Here is a 27,758-nt window from a genome sequence, read left to right on the forward strand (position 1 = left end):
CCAAAATGCAGTGATTTATTTTTGTTCTCTAAATAGGGATAATACTTTAACCAGCTGAGCCATAAGTTCCCTAATCCAAGCAAGTGAAATGATTTAAAGGGATGGATGACTGTTAGAGTCACTATTCATTCAACAAATAATTTTAAGTGCCTACTGTGCTCTACTACACTAAAGGAGAAACAAAGATGAAAGTGTTGAGGCAAACACGTAATTACAGTGATGTGATAAGTACCACACGAAAGGAAGATATAAATTCCTGTCTGATCACAGAATCAGCCATGTACTATTCTGTTTATGAGGGTGAGACAGAGCTTCCTGGAGCAGACTCACTTCCTAGTGAGTCTGGGAGATCTGGTAGGTAAGAAAGAACCTGGTGCCTGCAGGGAACAGATTCATGTGGCTAGAGATGTGACCAGACAGAGAGGTAAGGCCTGGGTCTTGGAGGCTTTGTATGTTAGGGAGATTAAATGGTATTTCATAAGCAATGGAGAGCCATTGAAGATTTCAAACTAGAATGTGAGGCTGGGATAAGTCTTGAATTCTGAAAATCCTCTCTGAATATAGTTGTAATGTAGCCTGGAATGAGGACCAGACCCTGGATACCAAGCAGGCAGAGGCTGCAATAATTCAGTCAAGAAATGGTAAGTACCTAAACTATAGCAGTAACCCTAGAAATGGAGGGGAAAGAACTAATTCAAGAGACAGTAAAAGAGCAGACATGGATAGATGTAGTGATCTGGTGGAGGAGGTGGGAAGAAAGGGACAGAAGACGCCAGAGTGAATCCCAGATTTTATATTTGGCCAATGGATGAATGAGGAACACAGAGTGGGGAACAGGTTTACAGTGAAGATAATAGTTTAAATCTTCATATATAGAGTCATAGGTGACTAGGACATTCTGAAGATACCCATTAGGGAAGTGCATCTATCAGCCTGGAGCTCAGGGCACAGGTTCAGAGTGGGACAATCATAGTAGGAAGATGGCAGCTTTGGCTAAAAGCAGGAGGCCAAGTAGACAGAAGGTTTAGAGAGCACAAAATTCTGGAGACATTTGTGGACAAACTGTCACACACGCTTCAAGAGTGCCTGACATATTTCCTGTCGAACAGTTTAGGACAATGTGACATAGTTTCTTAATCCCTGCCGTCCCTCTTGCCTCCCACAACATTCTACAAAGAATAGGCTGCTGATATTTTAAAGTGGAAGTCATGTTATATCATTCCTTGCTTCTCAGAATCAAATTCAAATGATTTGGCACAGACCAGTAAAGCTCTACCTGTGATCTGGTCCCTGCCTATCTCTCTGACTGGATCTCCTTTCACATGACCCCTAGAGTGTGTAACACTGTGATCCAGCCTCTGTGCTCCTCCCTCAGGGCCTTTGTACTTGCTGTTCCCTATGGCTGGAATGCTCTTTTCTAGGTCTTGCAGGCTGGCTCCCTTGAACCGTTCAAATCTCTCTTCTGAAATGTCACTTCTTCAGAGACTTTCCTTGACCAATCTAATCCCCACCTCTACCCATTCCCCATTCTCAATTCAATCACCCTGTTATTGTCTTTATAGCATTGACCATTATCTGAATGTATTTTGTTTATTTACTATCTACTGTATTGGAAATGGTGAGGTACAAAGGTAAATTTCCACATTTATTATTTTTAAGGCAAACTGGAAAGGTGGGATGGAATCATATAGCTAAAGGTCTTGAATTCTCATTGAGGGGTTTTAATTTGCTAGTTTCCAAGGAGCTACAAAAATGTTTGAAGGAACACAACATTTTAATCAACTATACTACGATAAAATTAAATTTAAAAATTTGTCGCTAAAAAAAAGTTTGAAGTAGATCAGTAAACTTGTCAAATGTGTTAAAAATGTTTCATTAAGGGCTTCCCTGGTGGTGCAGTGGTTAAGAATCCGTCTGCCAATGCAGGGGACATGGGTTTGAGCTCTGGTCCGGGAAGATCTCACATGCCGCGGAGCAACTAAGCCCATGTGCCACAACTACTGAGCCTGCGCTCTAGAGCCTGCGAGCCACAACTACTGAGCCTGCATGCCACAACTACGGAAGCCTGCATGCCTAGAGCCCGTGCGGCTCTAGAGAAGAGAAGCCACCAAAGCGAGAAGCCCGCGCACCGCAGGGAAGAGTAGCCCCCACTTGCTGCAACTAGAGAGAGCCCGTGCACAGCAACGAAGACCCAATGCAGCCAAAAATAATAAATAAATAAATTTATTAAAAAAAAGAATTTGAAAAAGAATATATATATGTATAACTGAATCACTTTGCTGTACACCTGAAACTAATACAACATTGTTAATCAACTATACTCCAATATAAAATATATATATTTTTTAAAATTAATTAATTAATTTATTTTTGGCTGTGTTGGGTCTTCGTTTCTGTGCGAGGGCTTTCTCTAGTTGCGGCAAGCGGGGGCCACTCTTCATCGCGGTGCGCGGGCCTCTCAACTATCGTGGCCTCTCTCGTTGCGGAGCACAGGCTCCAGACGCGCAGGCTCAGTAGTTGTGGCTCACGGGCCTAGTTGCTCCGCGGCATGTGGGATCTTCCCAGACCAGGGCTCGAAACCCGTATCTCCTGCATTGGCAGGCAGATTCTCAACCACTGCGCCACCAGGGAAGCCCTAAAATATTTTTTTAAATGTTTGGTTAAGATATGATAGAATATAATCACTCCATAATATTCTGACCCTATACAGTAGGGTCCACTTACTGAGACACTATTCACTTTAACTGGTTTAACTACATAGAAAATTTGTAAGTAAATGAACTGAATGACAAGATTATAAAAAACTCTACACATAATACCTGAAATTAATTTAATGACTTTAGTTTTGTAATAGAGTTGTACAGGTGGTCCCAGTCTATTTTTTTAATCTAGTTTCCTCTTCATTTCAGTGTGGGAGGCATGCAAAATCAGATGTCATGTAATTTTAACATGAGGACCAAACTGTACTAAGGCTGACTCTTCTACACACTCAGTAATGCTGTTCTGTCCATAGTTTTAAGCCAAACCACTGGTGGACCCAGCTGTGGTATAACCAGACTTTGGCTAATGGGAGTGCTTTAAAGATGGGGTGATACTGAGCTCTTTCAGTAAGGCTGGGAATGGAAAGGTCCTTGGACCTTTCAATTTAATTCCATTAAAAATGGTATCAGATTCAGATTTTGGGACACCCAAATGAATGACACATTTCTTTCCTTTAAGGAGGATGAAATCTAATCATTTAGCTCTGAGTATGCAGTACAATTAAGTGAATTGGGTAATTTTGTATAAAGACCAACAGACTATTTTCCCCAAATGACTCCTCTTATATTTGCAAGCCTATGAAATGTTTGTGGATTTTTGTTTTTCTTTTCTTTACTCTTCTCTGCTTTCCCAGGGATAAATAACTTTTTCAACATAAGGTATGTATAAATATAAAGTTTATTTAGCATAGTGTTTAGAAAAATAAGTTCACATCATTTCAGAAAACAAATAAAACACTTAATTGTCCAGGCATAAACCCCTATTACAGTACAACATACATACTTTAGATCTCTTTGGTTGGGTAATTAAGCACAGAAATGTTCTGGGACATGCTCTGTGTGCCATCACCGAACAGTGCAGTATAGACTCTGTTACCCCACCCCATGATATACATTCTGTATAGATTTTCTCTTTGTGTAAGGCACAGTAAAACCATATTGAGTATATCACTGGTTGCCTCTAAACATACAGTACATGCAACAAAAGAATAAAAAATTTTTGAGAACCCTGAAAGCCAAAAGAGTCACATGCTATACAATTCTGAGTAATAAAATATGTGGTGGTAATAAGAAATTAACATAAAATGTATCAGTTAGATACAAAATAACTGTTACTCTATTATCTAAGCTCTAAGAAGACTTTGAAACATCTTCTATAAAATGTAATTCTTTTCCCCACAGTTTTCCTGAATTATTTATATTTTTATGATGAGATGATCTGTCAAAAACATTTTAAAGAATGAAGAACTTCTGGTTATGTACTAATGCACACTTGTCTAACATGTAGTAGGGCAGGCTGCAATATCTACCCAATTATCCAGCTTTTAACATGCAAGACGCAAGGGCATATACAGGGAGATTTAAGGTCAGTGCGCAATTCAACTATGAATTTTATCTATGGCTATAACATCTACCTGCCTTTCGTAACACAAGAAAGGCACTGAAATGTGTATAATTCAGTCTTTTCTTTACTATGAATATGCGTGAGCTATAAAGCAGTACAACACAGGTGCTTTTGCTTGACTGAGGAACAAATGCACCTTCTCTTTAAACAACAGGCTGTCCTTTACTGGATGTAACTAAGAGCTATATATCAATTCTGACTGATAGAGTGCATAGATAGGCTCACACAGCCAGCAGCAGGGGTTGGGGTTTGCAGGGAGTTATTTATCCCTATTCTGATTCCTCTTTTGGGATCATTAGAGGGTCATTTGCAGCATCTTCAAGCATTGGTTTACGTAAGAGGGAAATTCTGACAAGGGTTCTGAGTCTGGCCCTTGGTACTGCAAAAAAACATTTGCAATTCTGTGCAAGGAGATCATGGGGTTTATCTTATTTCATTCCCATATATATGGGCTACATATCAACTGGCCCTTATTTTACTGAAAGAACAGAAAAGAACAAGTTCTTTATAATGTGCATTGATTCTTACCTGGTATATATTGTATAGCTACCTGGAGTAATTGTAGGGGTATAATTACATCATGTTGGAGTATGAATAGGTTTCCTAAGTAAGTCTTAAGTTTTGTGCTATCTTTTCTCTTTCTTAAGGAAGAAAAGAGGAAGAACTGTGAATAAAAGAGAGGCTTGTATTTTTGGAAGACACAAAACTTTTCCTGTTATATATATGTATATATAACATATATAACTTTTTAAACCTTCCCATCTTTCTTATTGGATGGGTATTTTAAAATAATTAACAAACTCTTGATATTTGCAGCAATCAAGTGGAAAACATCATTTTCATGTAAACTGCACTATAGACCCATGTAATTAATCTCAGTAACATGATCAGCACACACCCAAAGAAACAAACAAGCTGTATAAGTAGTGGTGGAGTGGAAGAGAACTCTAAAAAACCTGGTGTTGTAAAACAAAACGAAACAAAAAAACACGTAATTTCAGCAGTTTAGGAACTTTCGCTAATTCCATAAAAAAATGGGATCTAAGTTCTTTATCAAAATGATGGGGGAGAAAAAAAATGATGGGGGAGGAATTCTTCAAAGGGCTCTTCACCTATGCCTGCAAGTTCCATTTGCAGTAAGAACAAAAGTTAAATCCTCTATGGCCCTTATTCAACATGCTGGGCTGATGGGCATGTAGACACTTACAATGGACCCTTTGTTCCGATCTTAAAGAAAGCAAGATGTGGTGACATCTTCATGTTCAACAACTTTCTGTCATCTCTGAAGAGATCATTTTCTCACTTTTCTTGCTTTTCAGAGACCAGAGACTTTACTCACTACATAAATGTATTTGTATTATTACATCTTCTGTTCAGAGTCCTGATAAAAACTGTAACCACAGCTCACAACATTATCAAACAAGCTTCTTACAGAAACCCCGAAAGATTTACTTTTAAAGAAGAGGTGATAATATAGTGCAAACAACAGTCATATGTCATAATGTAACAATTGAGTTAAAACATTTAGAACTAAGTTTCAACAGGACATAATTCATCTCAATAGAAGTTACATATTCTTTCTTTCCTTTAAAATGGTTGTTTTCATAGCCTCCAGAATTGGTTTTACATGGTAGTCTATAACTGTTACTTCTCTGTAATGAAAAGTATCAACAATAATTAATTGTTCAACCACTTGCATCATAAACATTAACTCTAATAATATAAGTGAAACTTAAGTTCTTCAGATTTAGAGCAATTCTGTGAAATTAACCCTGTTGGATAGTAGAAAGGAGTCATCAGTGCTTCCATTGACACTTCTGTACCTTAGTAAGAGTAATAAAAAGGCCACAAGGTAAAAAGGCACATAGAATTCTGTAGAAAATATATTTAAATGAATCAGAGAGTTGCTAAATAAAGAACAAGGATGTGAAAAAAAGTACCAAAATTCCAATATTGGGAGTTAGATTTCTTGTTTCAGTGTTATTAATATTGACCTTAATAGACTCCTGATAAAAATCATTACTTTTAAAATCCTACAAAAAGTAAAACTTTGTTGGAAATAACTGTTCGCTTCCTGTTCAAACAATAAAAATAAATTAAACAGTACGAAAACATTTTTCTTTTCAGTTCATAGTGTCTGAAGTATAAGAGAAACATATACAGCATAAATAAAATTCACTGTAATTACCCAAATTCTTGCTTATAGGACTAATATATTTACACTCATACTGAAGTTTGTTTCAGAGTTTTTAGTGGAGTTGCAAACTTTCTCAGCCACAGTGAACTATTAGCAATCACATTTGGAAATGTATAGAGACAAGCCAAGACTTTCACAAAAATGCTGAAAAACAGAAATGCATATATGCAAAAATATACCCTTAGAATAGTGTAGAGTACCTTTTATGCTTCTTAACCTTACCAATGCCCGTGGAGTAAAAGTAAACAAAAAGAATTGTATTGTTTCTAACGCTCTGTAGTGATATTTAATTTTCTACCTTAAGTGTATACATTTTTAATTTAGAAAACTATTTATCAAGTTCCATTTGATCTTAGAATTATGTTAAGTCAACCAAATGATACACTTTGACTTCTTGATATATTTCATCTTGTTCCTCTGTCTCCATCTATTTAAAAGAGAACACATGTGAACAAAAAGGCTGCAGTAATGCAGTTCTACTCCTGCATATTTAACTGTGATCTTCATGCAGATCAATCTAAAGTCTTTTGAATGCATTTACTTGCAAAACTAATGTTTCCCTTCAAATGGGAAAATCCTTTATGTCCTCAGGTCTTCATGAAAAGATTTGCCTGCTGATGCCAGGAAAAAAAAAAAAGAAATTAAGTTTACAAGTCTTGCATCTCTTCATCCAATTGGACAGTCTGGAGCTTGGCAAGCTCTTTTTTGTCTGTTTCCAGGTCTTCACAGACAGTCTCAACCATGCCCTCTAAGACATACTTGGATTTGGAGTCCAGCATCATTAAGTTGCTTGTTGCTTTGCTCTCAGAATTTGTTAAGAAATTCTCTTTTATGTTAGCTACTGATTGCATAACCAAATGATGTTCTCTGACAAAATCCTGGTGTACTGTAGGGGAGGGGTGACTCACCTGGGCTTCAGCTGTGGGAACTATTTCCCCAAGGGCAGCCTGGGTCATGGGTACTGATAATAGATCTTGACCAGTAATAAGGGAGCAGTTCTGAAGAGTTGCATAGTTAGTGTTGCTGACAGATGTCACAGTAGATTTGCTTGCCACAGGTGCAGACATTGGCTGGCTATCAACAATGTCAGGGTTTAGCTCAGTGGGGTTTAGTAGGGTAGGGGGAGTCAGGGAAAAATTGTGAGTTGGGGATACATTAACTAAGGAGGAGGACAGTGGGTGGAGGCCACTTCCCGAGATACTTTCAGAAGACAGGTTTGCATTTACTTGTGCATTCTGATTGACAGGCATCAACTGAGAAAACACCAGGCTCCTCTCCACGCCCTCCTGTTTAACAGATCCTATAGTCTGGCCTGAATTAGGAACAGTGTATACCACTGCACTGGGAGCAAGAGAGCTCAAGAAAACCTTTCCTTGTTGGACTGTGGCGGACTCACTTGTAAATGTGCTCCCATCTGAAGTGCTTGAATTTACTGAAATATTACCTAAAAAAAAAAAAAAAAAGTACAGATTATCATTAATGGGGCTGATAAGGAAAGAAAAAAGTTACTTTTTTACACACATGATTTTTCTCAGGTTCCGTAGAATCACCTTGAGCACTTAAAACTACAGATTTCAAGGCTCCGCTCCTGAGAATCTATCTGACTCAGTAAGTCCCAGAACAGGTGTATTTTTAACTCCTTGAGTAATTCTGGTGATGAAGCGGGAGCGAGAACTACTGGCTTAGAAATCAAATGGAAAAAAAAAAATTTGTTTCCAAGTTCTAATTTCAGTCAAGTTTCTGGTTCAGTATTACTGAGACTTGATATCTCTCAATTAGTTGATAGTTATTGCTCGCTCTGCCAGTTAGAACTAGAAAACACAAATGCGAAAGAGAATGCCTTTGTTCAGGGCAAGCTCAGTAACTGACATAAAATATAAACGGAAATGCAGAAAATACCACATAAATGAGTTACCCTGGGGCTTACAGTTAACCATATAAACCTGTACAGACAAGTTGCAAAGTTTCACCAAACTAACCATAATGTCAAGTCAACAAAACATTCAATAGTTTTTTTTTTTTTCCTTTTGTTGTGCTAGTTCTGAATTTTCAGTGTTGTAGTGACAGGAAGAATTAATGATAATAATGAAATGTGCTTTTTAAAATACAGATTAACATAAAGAGCTAGAGCTAATGCTTCTGTAAAAGGTTTGTATCTTTTGAGACTCTCATAATGTTCTACAGAGACCAGAAGTAGAAAAAGAAATATAAGTAGAAAGCTGAGTTGTTCAAATCAGCTAACTCAGACAATGCAGATGAATTAGACCCCCTTCCCCTAACTCACACCATCAAATAAAACCTTTTTCTTTCTGAGTCTTTTCCTAGGCACAGTGAAATAATGACAATTATCTTGCCAGTAAAGGAAAGGTGGACATGGGGGAGTTTTGTGACAGAATAATTCAAGTAGGGTGTTTACCCTGATCTTGAATTAGATGTTCAGTAAACTCTTCATTATTTTGAGAAAACAGCCTAATGTTAAAGGTAATTCACCTAAAACATTTCCCTCCTTGAATTAATAGAATAATTGTGATTATGTTGCCACCTGTATCGATAAATGTATGTCACAGGGCTGTTTATATGTCTTCCAAACATTTTTAAGCACCTTAAATGCAAAGGAATGGCTTTAAACAAACAAAAAATGAAAACACTTTATTTGAACTTAAGAAAAACATTTCCACATATGTTTGAGCTCTTCTCTAACATAAATCTTTGTTCCAGGTCAAACAAACTAAAAAGGCTTTAAAATTCTTGTTGACTACTAAACTGTAGCAAAAGACATCTGAAATAGATGGTTACTTTGTTGTGTGTATGCGTTTGTGAAACTGTTTGCCAGTGTATATGTGAATAAAATGATTCATTATTTTTTGATAGGGCTATATATAACATAATAGGTGTGACATTTTCCCAAACTGCTACGGAATATAAATAAAATAATATTTCTAAATGTGTAGATATTATAAAATACATAGATGAAGGGGGAAAAGCAGATGTGATCTAAAACTTGATATTTAAGTATAGCTGCAACTGAATTATAAATTGAACAATAATTTCAAAATCAGTTAAAAAAAACCCAGTTGAGAAATGATATAGGTACAAAGTATAATTTTATAATGATGCTTAAAAAAAAACCTTTATTTACTCAGACTATAAAGTGAGTAAAAGATGTAGAGATTCTGCTTTTCTATATAAGTTTCGACTATAGAAAGATAATCTACCTTGTCTAGCCATTTTTAAGAAGGGCTTGGTATCTGTTTTGAGAAAGGCTGAATCCCCAAATGCTTTACTGAGAACTGCAATACACAGTTACTCTAAGGGAACGTTGTTTCCTGGGCCATCTGGTTAAACTTATGTCTTCAACTCACCCAGACAAGTCTAAGGATTGACAGCTCTGTCATTTGATCTTAGCTACTTTAACTGAAAATGCTGTTCTTATTCATATTAAATGTCCCATTTTAAGAATTAGCTATTAGTTTGTAATAATTTTCTATGGTAGCACTTTTTTAGATTATGTGTGAGAAGTATTCCTGCTTTTCTCCTCCCCCAATGTACATACTATGCTTTTTGCTCAAATTTGTTGTCTTTAAAATGTTACCTACTATTTGGAAATTTCCTAAAGAGAGAAAAAGGGTTAGATCCACATTAAAGTATTGTAAACTAAGCACTTTGGCTTTCCCTGTGGTTTTCCTATTTTTGCCCTGTGTTGGATAGTGACTAAGCTTAATCCTTTCCATAGCCTGGAACAATGAAGAAATAAATAGCATGCTGCAGGACTGTTGTGTGTTACTATACTACCATTTTACCTAAAGAGAAACAAATGAACAGAATGGAATTTACTGCACAACAATTCTTCCATTAATGCCTCAAACAAACTGAAGTAGACCATAGTTGTGGAAAGAAGAGTTGTGTATAAATTGAGTTTTTTTTTTTTTTTTGGATAAAACCATTTTACAGGAAGCTGATCTTTAAGGCAAACAGTTACTTATTTTGTTTTGGTAAAAATTTGGACTTTCAGATTTGCTTCCAGGGAGGCAAATATGCACTAACATCTCCCACTCCTGAATTCAAGCAGCTCTGCAACCTCCACTGCCACTCTAACCATCCCTGTTTCTATAGAGAAACAATGACACAGAGCCATCCAGATTTGCTTAAAGTCATTGAAGAACTGGCATATCGGTCTCAGGTTTCCCAAATTTCAGATCAGTGCTTCCTTTAGCAGATGCCTTAGTAAAGCCACCAACATATAAAATAAGGCTTACAGTTACCTCCATAAATAAACCCACACATTTAGGGGGCAAGTATACATGCACAGCAACAGCCAATCACATACTCCTCTGTTTTCCCTTTAGGTCTGTTAGTCTTACTTATAGGAGGAACATGAATCAAATGCAAATGACCCAGTCTCTTTAGCTCGCTCTTCTAAAACTCCTTTTGGTCAAATAAATAATTCTTAGGTGAAGTCTACACATTCTTACCAACTGCTTGACTTATTTTGTGTTCTAGCAATATTATTAATTTTTAATCTTAAAATGTCAAGCAGTGGGTTATTTTGTAAGCACCGATTGACTTAGCATATTTCTATAATTGTAGAACTGGCAGGACTCGCTGCGAACTGTATTTTTCCATTTAGTTGTTGGAAAAATAAAAGCCCACCCCCATGATGCCAGGGAACCAAGCAAGCTGGATATTACATGGATGTTGTGAAGAAAGAGAAACACATCAAGGCTATTCTGCAGCTGTGGCAGCCAGTGAGGTACCTGAACAGTAACAGCAATCTATAGCTCTCACCAAATGCGTCATTTACAGCAGCTGGCTAAAACATTCACTGGTGCATTACGGTACCAAACCAGACTTTTACCTTGTGAAGCTGCCACTGAAACAGGAGGCAGCTGCAGTGGAGAGAATCCAATGCTCCCATTAAGGAACTGACTGCTCGCTCCGGAATTGGGGATCTGGACGATGCCATACTGGTTAATTTGCACTGGTGTGGTAAAAGTCACTACAGAACCTCCATCCTGGGAAGCCACTGTTTGAATACCTTCTCTTTTCACCTCAGTGCTGGGTATCAGCCCTGGGAATGACACAGGAGCACTGGGGCTGTAGGAGGTGGTGGCTGCTGAGTTAGCTGAAGAACTCTGGAGAACTCTGAATTCCTTCACATCCTGGGAGGTAGACCCCAGTATGTCAGTCATGGATATACCATTGCTCACAATGTTTGATGCCATTTTTGGTGGGTTCAATGACACTGTCTGTGTATTTCCCACACTTAATCCATTAAGGATAACTCCATTGGGTCCCTGAATGAAAGAATTACCATTAAGGAAGACAGGTGAAGTACTGGCAGGTACCAAACTTCCATTCAACAAAACTCCAGAAGAGCTTAACGATATTTTAGCATTTCCAATTTGTTGCATATATACTGGCTCCATGTGACTGGAAAGGCTGAGGTTGGTGACACCATCGGATGAACTGGAGAGTGGATGAGGAGACAAATCTTCATGACCCTTGCTGGATTCATCTTCAGTGCTAGGATTGCCATCCGACTCACTGTACAGAGGAGGAAATCAAGACATTCAGAAAGTCATGGGAATGACAATCTACATAGTGCCAATTGTTTGGAAAACCAGCCTCTAATCCCATTAAAGATAGTGTTTAAGGAAAGCACAGCAGGAAGTCTTCTAGTCTTGTTTTAGCTATGAGGCCTTTCAGCAGATTCTGACCAGGGCATCTGGGAAGAGGAACTCTCATGTCTCAATAACCTGTACTAATAATAAGTTCAGAGAAAGTCCAGAGGTCTAAAAGATATAAATTCAGCTAATAGGATTTACAGGAGAATTGTCTACACGTTTTTATAGCATTGAAGTTATTTATTACTGTTAAATATGCTGCTACCTATACCACAGAAAAAAAACTCATTAAAGGGTTGGTCAGTCATTTCTGTTTAGGAACTCTTTCCCTTCCCCTCAAACCAATTCAGGTTAGTGTGATTTTGGAGGTAAATGAAACTGTCAAAGGAGCAGGAGGTGGGAAGTACTCAGTTTTGTCTGCCAGTTAGTTAACAAGAGATCATTTTCTCACCTGCTCCCAAACTTCTACTCCACCAGACTGACAACTATCTCATTCAACAAAGTGGCTGTCTTGTTGTAGGAAAGGCACTTTCAACCCAAGAACTGTTATGTGCAGTCGCCTTTGAATCCAAAGAAAGCCACAGGGGCCTATTTAACAAACACCATCCAGTGCCCTGGTGAGGTGGAAGGGAAAGGGTGTGGGTCACTCAGTGGCCTTGTACTTATCAGACCCCTTCCCCAGCACCCTCAGTCCTTCTGTTCCAAACAAGACTGTGTTCCTCAGCTCTCCGATTTGGGGGTAAATACCAAATCTGGGGAGGGGTAGTGGTGGGTGTTTCCCATTTGGTCTGAGGCTGGGCCGGGGGAGAAAGGATGGTGGGACAGAGGCAGTTTAGAGCGCGGCGGGACTTGGCCCTGCATAAGATCCGACATCCCTGCAGTGCCCCGAGGTCGGTTCGCTTTCATGCCGAGGGGAGGGGATTACCCCGGCTTTGGACTGCGGGGCCAGGAGCGCAGAAGGCGCTTTGATTTACGAGCTGAGGCTGAGCCGCCGTCGCCGTCTGCGAGGGTGACTCACCGGGGATGCGGGTGGGAGGTAGATCCGGAAAGGGGCCTCAACCAGGCAACTGGGCTGGGAGCGGGTGTGTGTCTTGGGGGGGGGGGCGAAGCAGGCTGTGTGTGGCTGGGGAGACGCGGGGAACGCGCCCGGCCAGGGAGTGGAGGCTCCAGGGCAGCTGGCCTGCGCGCCGCGCCCGCTCCCCACCCCCCTACCCCCTGCCCATCGGATTCCGTCGCCGACAGGATCCGCTGCCTCAAGCAGGCACGGGGACAGGTGGCGTGGAGTTACCAAGGCGCCTCCTCTGGGTCGCGCCCCCGCAAGTCTGCGGAGGGGTGCACGCAGGTCGCAGTGCGCGTTTTGTTTTGGTTACCGCGAGGCCGGGTTCGGGCACGGAGCCTCCCTCCTGCCTTGGGCGAGAAACGGGCAGGAGCGGCCCGCGGCGGGCTCTGGAACGCGCCGGGTGATCACCTTCTCCCCGCCGGGCCGGGCTCCCCGGCTCCCAGATTCCCCCCCCTCAGCAGAACCTTCGAGCTGCTTTTGGATTCCTTCGAGCTGCTTTTGGATTCCTTCTCTCCTTTCCCCACAGGGCTGGCGACACCATCCCTTTCGGCGACCTTCTCTTTACTTTGTCCAACAATACACACAGACACACAGACCAGGTGTCTGACTCAGGAGGACGTACAAAAGAGCAGGAAAACCCGGTATTTTCTACCGGTTGGGAAAAAATACCTGGCAGTCAAAAAGTTCAAACCCGCCAGGGTGGGCGCTCAAAGAGGTGCGGAGTGGATAGCGCCCCCAGTCCTTCCCTGCTGTCCGCCCGGTGCCAGCCTGCCCCCAGCCCCAATCACCACACCGGGAAGGAGCCCCGCAGGGTTCAGGGGCCGGGGAAGCCGCCCTCTAGCCCCACCACCCCGGCGGCGCTGAAATTCGATCCGAAGGAGTTCAGAATCAGGTTTCAAAACACCGCAGAGCCGAGCCGCACCAACACCCCACAGTTGCCGCGGCCGCGAAGGGAACCACAGCGGGCAGGGTGAATGATTAACTCTGTCATATAAAACCTCGACGTCCCCAGACCCCCTTCTGCGCTTCCAGACCCCACCAACTTTCTTCTCCCTCCGGAGCGGCCACGGCCACCTCCAGCGCCTGCCTGGGGCAGCCGAACCCTGGGGGTCCGGGAGCGCGTGCGCGCGCCGGGCAGGCGTGACCCCGTGGAGGTGCAGACCCCGGCGGGCGCTGGCAACCTCCGTGGGCATCGGGCGGCAGCGAGAACTGCCTTTCCGGCGTCTACACACGATCCTTCGCCCGGCCAGAACCAGGGAGAGAGTGGCAACTTCAAAGCCAGAGGGATGGGGGTGGGAAACCGGGCAGCAGTGACCAGCCGAGGTGGGGGCGGGGACTGAGACCTAGGCGGGCGACCAGAAACTTCTGGGGGGAGGTGGGGGGAGGGTAAGGAGCAAGGTTCCCCCGCCCCTCGCCGCCGCCGCCCCCCCTCCCCCAGCCGGGGAGAGAGGTGGGGGGCGGGGAGAGGTGGGCAGCCGGACCAGGCTGGTGGGGAAGGTAAGCGCCATGTTTGCGAGCACTTGGAGGAAAAGAAAGCTGGGAAGGGGGTTGGGGAGAGGAAGGGGGAGGAGGAGGAAAGTTGGCGCTCACCTTTTGGACTGGGTCTCAGAGGGGTTCCGATCGCGCTGCCGGCGGTTCTTGAACCAGTTGCTGACCTGGGTGAGGGAGAGGCCGGTGATCTTGGCCAGGTGCCGCTTCTCGGCCGGCGAAGGGTAGCGATTCTGCTTGTAGAGCTCCTTGAGCGCGTTGCGCGACTTCTCCTTGAAACAATACACCGTCTCCTCGCCGTCCCAGATGGTGCGGGGCAGGGGGAATTTCCTGCGCAGCCGGTACTTGTCCACGGCGCCCAGCGGCCGGCCGCGGGCTCGCTCGGCCTCGGTGTAGCGCGCCTTGTACCAGAGCTGCTGCAGCAGCGGGTGGTTGGCCGACTCGAAGCTGTGGCTCTCGAGGATGCTGTAGAGCTCAGGGTAGATGCCCTGGTGGAAGGCCACCAGCGCCCGCGCCTTCAGCAGGCTCTCGTTGCCACGTAGCAGGTCGCTCTGGGGCAGGGACCATAGGAACCGGGCCAGGCGGTCCAGGTTGCCCCCCTGCTGCAGCGCCTCGCACACGCAGGCGACATGGTCGGGCGAGAAGGCCAGTGGGGTCTGCGCGGCGGCGGCGGCGGCGGCGGCGGCGGCGGCGGCCGCGGCGTGGTGGTGCCTGCCCAGAAGTTCCGAGTGGAGTTGTACCTGATCCGCCGCCGCTCCGGCCGTCGCCGTCGCCGCCGCAGCCACTGCCCCTTCCTCTCCGCTCACCCTGGCGGCGGTGGCCGCGGCGTCCCCCGGCTCCAGGGGGAAAGGGGCTGGAGCCGGGGGGCTCAGCCCCGCCGCTGCGCCCCCCGCCACTTCTCGGGGCGCCTCCTGCCCTTCCGAGGCGCTTTCCATCCCATTCTCCTGCTTGATGTCCGCCGCACTTGCAATCTGCCCGGTGGGGGAGGAAGAGGACATTTTTTTGTTGTTTATTTTCCTCCCTCCCTCACTCCCTCGCACTCTTTTCCTCTTTCTTTTCCCCTCTCTTACTCCTCCTTCTTCGTGTCCCTCCCCCCTCCCCCCCTCCGGAAAGCCCACTCCCTCCCTCCCGGTTTCGGCTGGATCTGGCCGATCAGGTTTCCCCCCGGCCACGCAGTCACCATTAAGATAGCTGCTAGAGCAAAGTAGTGTAAAAGGATAGCTGCTTTCTGCTGTTCCCCCAACGTGACTCCTCCGGTTGCTGCATACTATATGGCACTGGCGGCCCGGCCGGCCCGGCCGCGCCACCTCATTGGCTATTTCACATTCAGAGGGAGGAGGAGACACCGTTTCTATCCCTGTCGATCACCCGCCTCCCACTCCACCCCTTGCCGTTCCCTCTCCCCCTGACCCCCAGGCACCTATACCTGAAGGGAAACACCGACATTCTTTTCAGGCCCTGCTCCTGGGCGGGAACATGCCTAATGTGGCCTGAAAACTGGACAACAGACTCTTTCAAAGAGAGTCCCTACGATTCCAGTGGGAACATTAATTATGTGGCCTTAAGGTCCGGATGCGAAACTCTTAACAAAGAGACCACCCTCAGCATCTAGATGACAAAATTTCAGAGGACAATTCAGAAGCTTCCCTGGTATCTCTCTACTGCCCTTCACCCCCCTTTCAGATGTCTTCATTAAGGATTTTTATTCAAAAGGGTCAAGAATAAAATGGCACTAGGGAATGCTCTAAGGGGGAAGCGCTCACAGTAAATTAAAATTCCAAAGGCGGGGGGAATGCTTGAAAACGGTATAAATAGCCCACTGAGAACACAAAAACAAGAAGCCTTCAAAAAAATGTGTTTAACCTTAAGTCACTTGGCGGGCTGGCAACCCAACTGAGTTGAACGCGTTACAACTGAACGTACAGAATGTTTTACCATATGTTTATCCTGGGTCGGTAGGGTGGAAGAGATCTAACTTTTGGATTATAATAACAGCATGGAAATGTAAGCCTCTATATGAACATTTTTAATATAAGTGTATGAACAGTTTTTTGGAGATGATATTCCTGGTAGAAACCACCTCTGTGTGCAGGTGTCTTGGAGGAGATCTTTGCGAGATCAGCAGCCATTTCCACAGCATAAACAGATGGGAGACTGCCCTCTGCTTTGAGGTGAAGTGCCCGTGGGGGTGGAGTCTGCTGCTTTCTGCAGCTGTGTCTCTTTCCTTCATGGTTTGCATGAGGTCTTCACTCAAAAAAAGATGAACCCATCTCTGCTTCTCTGATGACTGTGGGTCAGTTGGGTCTACCTGCTGGTACTCTTTCTCAAAAATCCAACGTTTTAATGACATCATCCTAACCTTTACTTCTGGATGGCTTTGTATTGTTTCTGCTCCCCAATTACCCATAAATGCTTACTTCAGCATATTGTAAAGCAGCTGTCTAGGTCACCTGCTATCGTGATCAGCTTGATGAGCTTTTCCTTTTTTGTGGACAGGCTGCATTTTTATTTCTGGTCAACGACCAAGGTGTCATTTGAGTTTGGACTTAACTTGCTTTTGTACTACCCTAATGAAGCCAGCCAGCACTGACATCTCTGGTAGATTCAAAATTTATAATTATGGAAAAGACCACACATTTCTACCCCATTGGAAATATCTAGTTAGGTATTGGACTTCTGGACGATATCTGAGATTCATAACTTCCTTGACTTTTAAAAAATATGCTCCTTATTTTAGAATAATTTTGACTTACAATACAGTTTTAAAAAGAGTACAGAGTTCCCACCTACTCTTTACCTAATTTCCCATAATGTTAACACCTTATATTATAATGATACTTTGTCCAAACAAATTAACATTGGCGCAATGCTATTAACTAAACTCCAGACCTCTTTTTGGACTCACCAGTTTTTTCGCTAATATCTGTCTTCTGTTTCTCCATCCAATCCAGGATACCATGTTCCATTTAGTTCCTTGAATTTTTAAAGTTTGTTTATCAGAGCAAAGTAGACAGGAGGTAGTGTGGTTCAGTGGAAAGGATGTGGATTTGGAGATCAGCTAGCTAGATGTAGGTTTAATCCTAGCTCTGCCATTTATTAGCTACTTGACTATAAAAAGTGGACAGGATTGTTGTGAGGATTAAATGAGATAAGATGTGCCAAAAAGCACCTGGCACATAATTAATCTTTGTTAAATGTTTCTTATCTTCCTCCTGATAGTGCAAAGTAGGAAACTTTTCAGTTATATATACCTAATGAAAATTCATTTGGCTATATTATAGGGCTTTCCAAGTTCAGGTCATAGGAGTCTTCTTCAGGTTTATTTTCAATCAAATATAGTGCATTGACTTGGAAAACCATGTATTGGGTTTCTGCATGTCTTCTGTATATTTGCCTCCAGAGTACCAAGTTCAACAGATTATATAGAAGCAGCAGTGGCCTTTTATGATATCTGTAGCCTGTGGCTACACTGGTGTTCTGTAGCTCCAGGAGGAGATTCCTATAGGACCAGAAGTGAAATCCAACACCAGGCTCCGGATTCCTTTAGCTGGCTGAGCCTCAGAGCTCATTCTGGCAGCATTTCAAAGTGGACTGGAAACCCTTGACTCAAACATGGTCAGCTACATTCGAACAGAACACCAGACTTGAGGGTGTGTGGAGTCAATCTCACAGTACTTGTTTTGCCAAATGACTTGGAAAATTGATGAATACTTGCTTCTACTTCCTATGTCTGCCATGCTGTGAACATCGAGTCTGCTGTGCTGATATGTAGTCTAAAGCTGTGCTTTGATTTGGGAAGACAGAGTTGAGGTTGGGATTGTGTAAGAGTGAAAACTAAGCTGCTTGTTTCTGTATCTTTTCCTTCCTGCCTGAAGGTAATGATGAGCAATATAGAAATATAGAAATCTTTTGCCATTTTACCGTAGTGAAGAAAATCTTGTTCAGCACAAAATGTTGCACTTCTGGCTTGAATATATTTAATGGTGTTGCCATCAAGAATGGAGATTTCCTTTTTAGAGGCTGACTTTGGCTGTCTGGAAGATAGTGGGAAGGCTATATATCTGTATCTTGGTCAGTTATTTCTACCACAGAAAGTTTATGTAGTGGTAATATTAAGGAAGTTAGGTTCTAAAGTAGTTTCCCAGGTAGAGGAGGTGTTCCATTGTTATTTAGTGACCAACAGTTGATGATATGTAATCAGCATTTCTGAAGGATCATTCATTTGCCAAGTATTTATTGAGTCCTGATTAAGTACATGGTATTGCATTACATACTGAAGGATAGAAAGATGAATATATTGGGGTCTGTGACCCTGAGGAGCTTAAAATCTGGTGGGGGAAGTAAGACATATTTGTAAGTAAATACAATACAGGGTATACGAGTGGTGAGGGTAAAGAGACTAATTTTGAGAGGTGGAAGGCAATGGCGGATGGATTTTTAGCTGGATCTTTAAGGACAAGAATTTTGAGAGTTCAAGGATAGAGTTCATTAGAGGCAGAGGGAACAAAGCATGGAGCCATGAAGGTGTGTGGTTTATTTCTGAATATATTGAGTAATTCAGTGTGTCTGGAGTGTGGGTTTTATGTAGGTGTGTGGTGGGAGATTAGCTTAAAAGGCATGTTGGGTACAAATTATGAGGGACTTCAAATGAAATGCTCATTTTGCTGTGGTGTGGTGGACACAGTGGTCTGTGTATAGTGGCTGTGTTGTACGTAATATCACGGCCATATAGTCGACCGGTCCAGGGATGGGCACTGGCCCCAAACCAAAACAGTCAGAGTCCTTTTCTAGGATTTTTCTAACTTGCATGAATAAAAGAATTAAGACTGGTAGAGGGAGTCTTGGAGGTAATGCTTGGGAGTTCTCAGTGACCAAGCTATCTGCCTGTTGAGGACGCTGATGAGCAGTAGGTGAGAGGGAGGGTGACCTAGTGAGTCACATGGGTGATAGTGGAGGGAAAAGATCCTGGCAGAGACTAAGTGCCAGGTTCTAGTCTTCTTCCAGGTGTAGCAGCATTTTTGCCTCTTTGAGGTGATATTAGTTTCCCCAGGAGCCAGAAACCCCACTTGAACTGGCCTAGGCAAAAAGATGAATTTGTTGGATCATGACACCAAACAATGGGAAGAGCAGAATGCAGCTGGTCAGACGTAAAGACCCATGCATTGTCCCTTTTCACTTGCCTCTGCCTCTCTCATCAAAGTAGTTTTAGTCTTTCAGAGGGGCTTTCCCCAGAAGGTTGGAACCATGGCTTCCATTAGTTCCCAGCTCACATTTTCTAGCTTCAAGAGGCTCTGCTACTTTTTCCTTACTGCCAATTTGATAAATTCTAGGGAAGATCTCTGATTGGTCCCGTAAGGGTTGTATGTCAACCCACACAGGCCTGTGGGGGAGGAGGAGCTATTTTCCATAAGAAGGGAGGAGGGATGCTATCCACAGTCAAGGGACAAAACAATAAAAGCCTTCAACATATGGGGAAGGCCCAACCTGGGTCCACGGCCTTGGGGCTGGAAAGGAAGGGCTGCATTTGAGAAACATGGTCCCAGGGAGGTAGAATCTACTCTTAGGAATGCTAGAGGATGAGCAGATCTGGGAAGAGAAATAATGGGCTCCACTGGTCCACCGTTGGGATGCAGCTATCTTTAGAAATGTGGAAAACTTGATAGTTGGGTGGTTTTTACAAGGGCTGAGTTTCCACTTGAGTCAGAAGTCTGGTGCTGTCAGTGCTTTCCTGCTCAGAGCTTTCTGACCATTCTGTATTAGTGAACTCCACCAGTGGTAATGGTATACTTTTCAGAGTTTCTGTTGTATGCGAGGCCTTGTAGTAGGGCCTTTGTATATGCACGTCATGTAATTTAATCATTACAACACCCTGTGAAATGTATTATATGGAGGAAGGAAACTGAGGTAAAGGAGGATAAGAAATTTGGCTCAAAAACAGGTCTGTTTGTTTTAAAAGAAGGACAGGCTCTTCCTAGTACATTACATGCTTCTTGTATATAACTACTGCTAATAAAACCTATACTACTCTTAATAATGACTAACAGTTACTGAGCTCTTACTCTGCGCTAGTTGTATCCTCAGTCCTCTGTGCTAGTTGTGCTGGTATTATCCTCATCTTATATTTGGGAAAACTGAGGCCCTTGATCATGCAGCTAGTAAGTGAGGAAGCCAGCACTTGAATCCAGCTCTCTTAGTGCCGGGGCCAAATCTATAAGCACTACTTTCTGCTGGCTCTAGCTCCATGAGTAATGCTTATCTGATAGAGTTCCAAGTCAGCTGTTGCTACCGTGCTTCTCTGACAGTAATTTCCAACCTGGGAAAAGGATAGAGTTGGTAGCAATGTTTCCTCCCATAATCTTCAGTGCTTTCTTTGCCTTAATCTCAAGGTTTGGGAGAAAGGAACAGCAATTCACTGCACAAACTGGTTGAGGTCTCCTGTTCAAAGATATGATTAAAAGTGTCCTGGTGGTGACAAACAATAATGCCAACTTAATGAATGGGTTCTCAATGTAGTTTTGGCTAAAAATTTTATTTGCTCACTGATCATGTTCACTCTTTCACCAGAAGTTTCCTGTTCTATTAAAATATAAAGATACTAAAAATTGCCTTTATTCTTAGAGAGCTTCACTGTGAGCTTATAATTGGTTTGGATGTGGTCTCTTTCAATAAATAGCAGCATAATGTCTCCAAGTCAGCACAGCATTTGATATTGCCTATTTTAGTAAATTTGCATTTGTTTAGCTTCTGTTAGTGAACAATATTATGATCCAGCAAATGACATGATTTATTTGTTAGGTGAATCCTTGATGTCTGTATACTAATATAAAGCCCTGTACTGCTGTGGCCTGCCTTGGTCTGTTGGTTCTCATATGTGGTATCCAGCTGTTTGTCAGGTTCTCCCTCCATAACCCATGGAAATCCCAACTGTATTGCCACACTATGGGTTACCTGTTGGGTTCACTGTTTAAAAAAAAGTGAGAGTTGGAATGTTCCTCTTTATGTTTTCATTGAAAAGAAAAAAACTGCTGTGAAAAATTAAAATTACTATGAGTGTATACAGCTGGTATTCATTTTATGGGTTAATTTGAAAAGCTTTATATGCCCACTTCTAATGGAGTTTGGCTCACATTACAATATAGTGCTCAGCATAAAAAAATTTTCACATTACACTACTCTTTGATGTTCATTCATTCATTCTTCATTTATTCTACTTATTCAACAAGTATAAACAAATCCTCCTTCAGGAGATGGATAAGATGTGTCCCTTATAGTGGGAGGAATTTATTATCTAATAGAGCTGTTTACAGACTTCACTTTGCAGCCTGGATAAATTTAGTGAAGGTGACTTACAATTTCCAAAGAGATTCAGGCTCTCAGAGTGTAGAATTGCTGAAATAAAGCATAGATTCCTGTGTGATCACCCCAGTATTTGGGGAAACCAATATTGTCTTGATTGGGAGGGTGGTAAGAGATATTAGAGCCAGCCGAAACTGTTAAGCATGCCTGACCATCTTGAGGTAAGTGGTTCTCTACAGATGCCAGATATTATTTATAGAACTATTTTGACATTTAGTGAGAATCTGTAATATTTAGGGTCGGTGCAGAGACTTTCATTCTAAATAACTGTTCCAAACTTCATATCTGCGAATGCATATTATTTTCTGTGATTGCACGACTGTGCAAGTGTAATGGAGAAGTATAAAACACAGGCTATCAAGTTGTTCAAAAGAAAATACTGGTGTGAATTATTGAATATGTACACCAGGCATAAATCTTTGATACAATGGAAATGTTTCCAGACAAAACAAGATGGAATCTCTGTTCCTAATTGTGACACAGTTCCTTGAAAAATACAGCCAGGTGCATAGAGATGAGGCTTTACGTACAATTTGCCTTTTTAAGAGCCCTCCCCTAAATCTAAGGCTTTGCGCTGGCCTGCGGAAGCTGACATCGAGCCCTAGCTGCAGGACCGGAAAACTTGCTGCCGGAACCTTTGTGCTGAAATGCCTCGCCCCCGGGCCGGTGCTCATTCGCAAAGGACCGTCCCAGCCAAGTGCCTGTTGGTAGGAATCCGTTTGGCCTCGGGTCTGAGGGGGCTTGGAGGTGGCTGTGGCTGTGGCTGCGACTGAAGCAGGGGTCCAGGAGAGTCCACAGGAAAGAAGGCGCCATGGACGATCAGGGCTGTCCCCGGTGTAAGACCACCAAATACCGGAACCCTTCGTTGAAGCTGATGGTGAATGTGTGCGGACACACTCTGTGAGTCGGGGGAGAGTGGGATTTATGGGGGGAAGACGCACAGGGTGGGAGCTCTCGAAAGAGCCGGGAGATGTTTGACCTCGGCTCAGGGGAGAAAAGGGCGTCGTTAGTTTCGACCCTGAGGAGGAAAATGGGAAAAGGGAACGTTGTTTCTGTAAACAGACTAGCCGCTAGCCCTGAGCCGCTCTGGCCTGGTTTGGACTGCAGGTTCGCTGATGTGGTAACCAGCAGTTTGTCAGGTTTCACCCTTCTTAGGTGATGAAAACCTCGACTGTATTTACAGGCTGTGTTGTCAACAGGGTTCCAGACGTCTCGCTGGTTAAAAGCGTGGGGATCGGAGTGTTTAATTTCACGCAAAATGTTTTTATTAAAAAGAGCGAAAGTGCTATGAAAATAAAATTACTGTGTTTATATACTGCTGCTATTTATTGCGTTAGTTAATTTGAAACCCCGTCGGTATGCCCACTGTCCTGATGGAGTTTGGTTAGATTCTCATCTCTAAAAGAGAAAATTTAGATTTTAGGCAGTTAATTTTGGAGATACCAGTAATGGCTGGCATTTATTGAGTGCACATTACATGCCAGGCACTGTTCTAAGCTCTTTACCATGAGTTATCTTATTTCATTCTCACAACAGTCCCATGAAGTACGTACTAGTACCATTCCCATTTTACAAGGAAGGAAACAGAGACTGCTCCACGTATCTTATTTAGTGGGCCCTGCTAGAATTGGAACACAGAATGTCTGACTCTAGAACGCCAATTTTGGGGGAATAGGGGAGGAAGGGAGGTTGAATATTTTGAAGAGTAGGTGTAGGAACTGGTCAGAGTGTTTCTTGCCACATTTTTATGGTCAAATGTGGTTCAGTAGAGGTGGTTTCTATAAAGCACTTTGGGATGTAAGGTGAACATATATTCCTGTAGTTTCTTTGAGGTTTCTTAGAGATAAAAAATGATGGATAATCTACAATGTGGTAGACAAGACCTTTGGGTAAGCATAAATTGCATGGTTAATTGTAGTTATAATGATTATAGTGGGGTTTAGTAACTTACTGGATTGGTCCCTTTTTCGAATTAATCTTTATTTTCCTTTGCTTCATCCAGCAAAGGAAATACAGTAGAGCTGTGATTGAATGGGTTAAGATTAGAAGTAAGGTGAAAATAATCAAGTAGATTGAAAAAGGGAAACGAGACAAACGCTGTGTAAAGACTATTAGGTTTTTAGAGAGATTTTGCTCAGTTTCTCTTCATTTTCTGGTATCAGATTTGTTACAGTTGGTGCTCAAGGAAAGGGAATTTGCTTTTTTGGAAGGATACTAACTAAATGTAATTTACTGGAAGAAATTTCTACCTAGTAGTAATTAGCCAATCAGGGAAGATTATGTGATTTTAGTATGATAAATTGCGTTTTTATTAGACAATTATAAAATATTTATTTTTAATTAGAAATTGCTTTTGTCGTATCCATAGTCTTTTCTGTTTTTTCATAAGAGTTAACAATTATCTAAGTCATTCTCGTGTTGCATTGATTTTGGTTTATTTGCTAACCTGTTAGATAAAAACCATGTTTTACAGCCCTTTTTTGACTTGAAATATGAACAAACTGAATAAAAGATTATATGGTATTGGCTAAGAGAACAAACTTCTGATTTTGAATTCTTTGTACTCTTATAGGCTCTGTGGCTTTGGGCAAATTCCTAACTCCTCTTGCCTCATTGTTCTTACCTGTACAATAGAGATAATAGCACCATATATATTACAGTGTTTGAGGATTAAACAATATATGTAAACATCATATTTGGAGGTGCTTAACAGTTTCTTTCACATAGTATTTGTTCGGTATACGTTGGCTATCATATTTGTGCATGGTATGGATGCTAAGCAGAAATAAAATTTAAACAGGATCTGTTTGGCCTGCTATGAAAGACTTGCTCAACAATGGTTATCTTTAAATAAATTTAAGAGACTGTAAAATGTGAAAGTATAGTTTTAATTATAATGACCCTTTTGTGATGATTTTCTTAATATGAACTCGTTATCATGTTCTCTCATGGAAATGGGATGATATATATCCTTACTTTTTTCATAATGTATATCTTGGGTATCTTTTCTAAATTGGTATGTACATGTCTTCCTCTTTAACAGTTGGTTGATAGTCCACTGTTCAGTTATACTATAACTGATTTAACCAAAAGTTTTTTGATGAATCTTTAGATTTCCAGGTTTTCACTGGAGCTTCTCTCTCTCTCTCTCTCTCTCTGAGCACTTATGCAAGTGTATTGTAAGATAAACAGGCAAACCGGGGGTAACTGTAAATGCCTAGTAGTAGAATTGTATGTGACTTTTAAATTTTGATGAACATTGCTCAGTTGTTATCAAAAAAGATTGTACTGATTGTGCTCCCAACAACTATTTATGGTAATTTCTGTTACCAAACATCTTTGCTGATATTGGGCATTATTATTTTTTTAATCTTGCTCTTCTGATAGATAATGAAACATTATGGATTTTGATGTGAAATACTTTTGATTTGATAGTACGTTGAATTTGTACAGAATGTATTTCATGGGATTGAACTTGGGCATTTTTATAATACAGTTGTTAGTCTGAAAGGAGGAGGTATTATTATTTAGCATTGCTGTTTGCATTAGTTATCTATTGCTGTGTAATGAATTACCCCAAAACTTAGTACCTTAAAACAATAAATATTTATTATCTTACATAGTTTCTGAGGGTCAGGCGTATGAGAGTGGTTCAGCTGAGTGATTCTGGCTCAGTGTCTTTCATGAGGTTCGCTCAAGCTGTTGTCTGGGACTGGAGTATCTGTTTCCAAGGTCACTCATGTGGCTCTTGGTAGCTTCAGTTCCTCCCTGTGGACCCTCCATAGGACTGCTCATGACATGGCTTTTCCCAGAATTAGTGATGAGAGAGAACCAGAAGCTGCAGAGCCTCTCATCATCTAATCAGAAAAGTTACGTTATCATTGCTTCTGCTGTATTTTATTTGTTAGCACTGAACAATCCTGTTACAAGGTGGGAGGGTATTTATACACAAGAGTGTGAATACCGTGAGACAAGGATTACAGGGTCACATGATTTTACTCACTTTATTTTGTGTGTCCTCAAGTAACAAAGGCATTTTAGGAAGCAAGTGATAAAGTGAGTAGGAATAGTGCTTCACGAAAGATAAGAAGTGTGGGATTATGGAAAGATTATTTAGGAATACTATTTATGAGAGAAAATACAGGAGCAGAAAGGAGAAAAGAGGTGAAACATTATGAAAATACTTTTCTCCCTTAACTGCTAGCAATTGAGGAAGTGTGTTCCCTTATGTATCAAATCTATCCAGCAAACACCCAAATGAATTGATTGCATGCACATCCAAAGAAGATTGGATTCTATTTTTGCTTTTTTTTTTCAATTCAATGATGAACTTTGTCTTAATTACAGAAAAGGATCATTGTTTTTCTTTGTTTATCAGGGCCACCTATGTTAAGAAATGGGCCTTTCATAGTATTCTTTCATAGAATTCTGAAGGCATATTGAATTAGATGGAGCCAATTAAATCTAATTCTCATTTAACTGAAGTCTTTTTTTTTTTTTTTTAAGGAAGCTGGGAAAACTTAATTTTTTCTTTGGAATACAGAAACTTTATTTTTTCTTTTTCTATTACCCAACATAGTTGGATAATATTTTTCAGATTGACACAAATTTAAAACTAAAGTCTTTAATAATTTAAGTTTTATCCCAACCATCCTTGGCAACACTTGTCTCTGGAAACTTTACCTATATTTGATTTTATTAAATCTCCTTTTTTCATTTTAAACACACATAAGACACAAAGTAGAATAAACAAAACACATCCTGATATATGTAAAAATCAATATTTTGCCGTACTTAAGGTTTGTCTTTCTCTCTTTTTTATCTTCTTTTCTCTGTCCCTCTGTCACTCTCTCTCTCATTTACTGATGTTTCTTAGTAGTTTGTTCTAAAGAGTTACCAGTCTGAATTTTGCTGATTGCATCTCTGTGGTATTAATATGTTCCTTTGTATTTTCTATAAATTACTAGTAATTTTAGAAGTTTATCAGATTAAAGTTCAATTTATTTATTGTTGGAAAGAATAATTCATAAGTGGTATTAATTCATTTGTTTAACTAATATGCTGAGCTTATACAACACCTTTTTGCGAACTAGGAAACAATGGACAGAAAAATTAGAAAAAGGCACTCATTCTGGGTAGAAGAATTAGAAAAAGGGGACTTTCCAGATATATTGTTGTTAATTTCTAATTTAATATTGTTGAAGTAAGAGAACGCACTTCGCTAAATTTCAGTCTTTTAAAATTTTCTGAAAACTTATTTATGGTCCAGCATATGGTCTGTCTTGGTGAGCAATCAGTGTAAATTTGAAAAGAATGTGTGTTCTGTAGCTGTTGGGTATAGCGTATGTCAATTAGGTCAACTTGGTTGATAGTGTTACTCAGATCTTCTGCATCCATACTAATTTATTTATTTATTTATTTTTAAAAATTAATTTATTTATTTAAATTTATTTTTGGCTGTGTTGGGTCTTCGTTTCTGTGTGAGGGCTTTCTCTAGTTGCGGCAAGCGGGGGCCACTCTTCATTGCGGTGCGTGGGCCTCTCACTATTGCGGCCTCTCTTGTTGTGGAGCATGGGCTCCAGACACGCAGGCTCAGTGGTTGTGGCTCACGGGCCTAGTCGCTCTGCGGCATGTGGGATCTTCCCGGACCAGGGATCGAACCCGTGTCCCCTGCATTGGCAGGCAGATTCTCAACCACTGTGCCACCAGGGAATCCCCATACTAATTTATTTTTTCTACTCATTTTATCAATTACTCTGACTGGATTGTGGATTTGTCAGTTTCTCCTTTTCTGTCATGCTTCATGTATTTTGAAACTCTCTTATTAGGTACATAGATATTCAGAATTGCTATGCCTTCTTGATGAATT

At 41.6% G+C, this 27,758-nt stretch overlaps 2 protein-coding genes across 8 annotated transcripts in view; one reads left to right on the plus strand and one right to left on the minus strand.

Annotated features, from left to right (window-relative positions):
- Positions 1-3,420: 3,420 nt before the first annotated feature.
- SIX4 (SIX homeobox 4) lies at positions 3,421-15,609 on the minus strand. 2 transcript variants are annotated; one of them, XM_059914345.1, is made up of 3 exons: positions 14,636-15,609; positions 11,673-11,905; positions 3,421-7,805 (listed from the first exon to the last, which is right to left on the minus strand). In XM_059914345.1, the coding sequence occupies exons 1-3, from the start codon at positions 15,529-15,531 to the stop codon at positions 7,009-7,011; spliced, it is 1,926 nt and encodes a 641-aa protein (XP_059770328.1). In that variant the 5' UTR covers positions 15,532-15,609; the 3' UTR covers positions 3,421-7,008. The 2 variants fall into 2 exon arrangements, with proteins under 2 accessions (XP_059770328.1, XP_059770327.1); XM_059914344.1 differs by having other exon boundaries at positions 11,217-11,905.
- Positions 15,610-22,543: 6,934 nt separating this feature from the next.
- The window catches only part of MNAT1 (MNAT1 component of CDK activating kinase), a 225,492-nt gene continuing 220,277 nt past the window's right edge, over positions 22,544-27,758 (plus strand). For 2 of the 6 annotated variants that reach the window (XM_059914354.1, XM_059914353.1), the window contains exon 1: positions 22,545-22,789. In XM_059914354.1, the coding sequence (XP_059770337.1) occupies positions 22,701-22,789 (89 nt within the window). In that variant the 5' untranslated portion in view covers positions 22,545-22,700. Of the gene's footprint in view, positions 22,790-27,758 lie in introns of all 6 variants that reach the window. The other 4 variants (XM_059914355.1, XM_059914356.1, XM_059914352.1 and 1 more) reach the window with 3 other exon arrangements.

Source organism: Balaenoptera ricei, chromosome 2 (genome assembly GCF_028023285.1).
Source record: "Balaenoptera ricei isolate mBalRic1 chromosome 2, mBalRic1.hap2, whole genome shotgun sequence".
Lineage (NCBI taxonomy): Eukaryota > Metazoa > Chordata > Mammalia > Artiodactyla > Balaenopteridae > Balaenoptera > Balaenoptera ricei.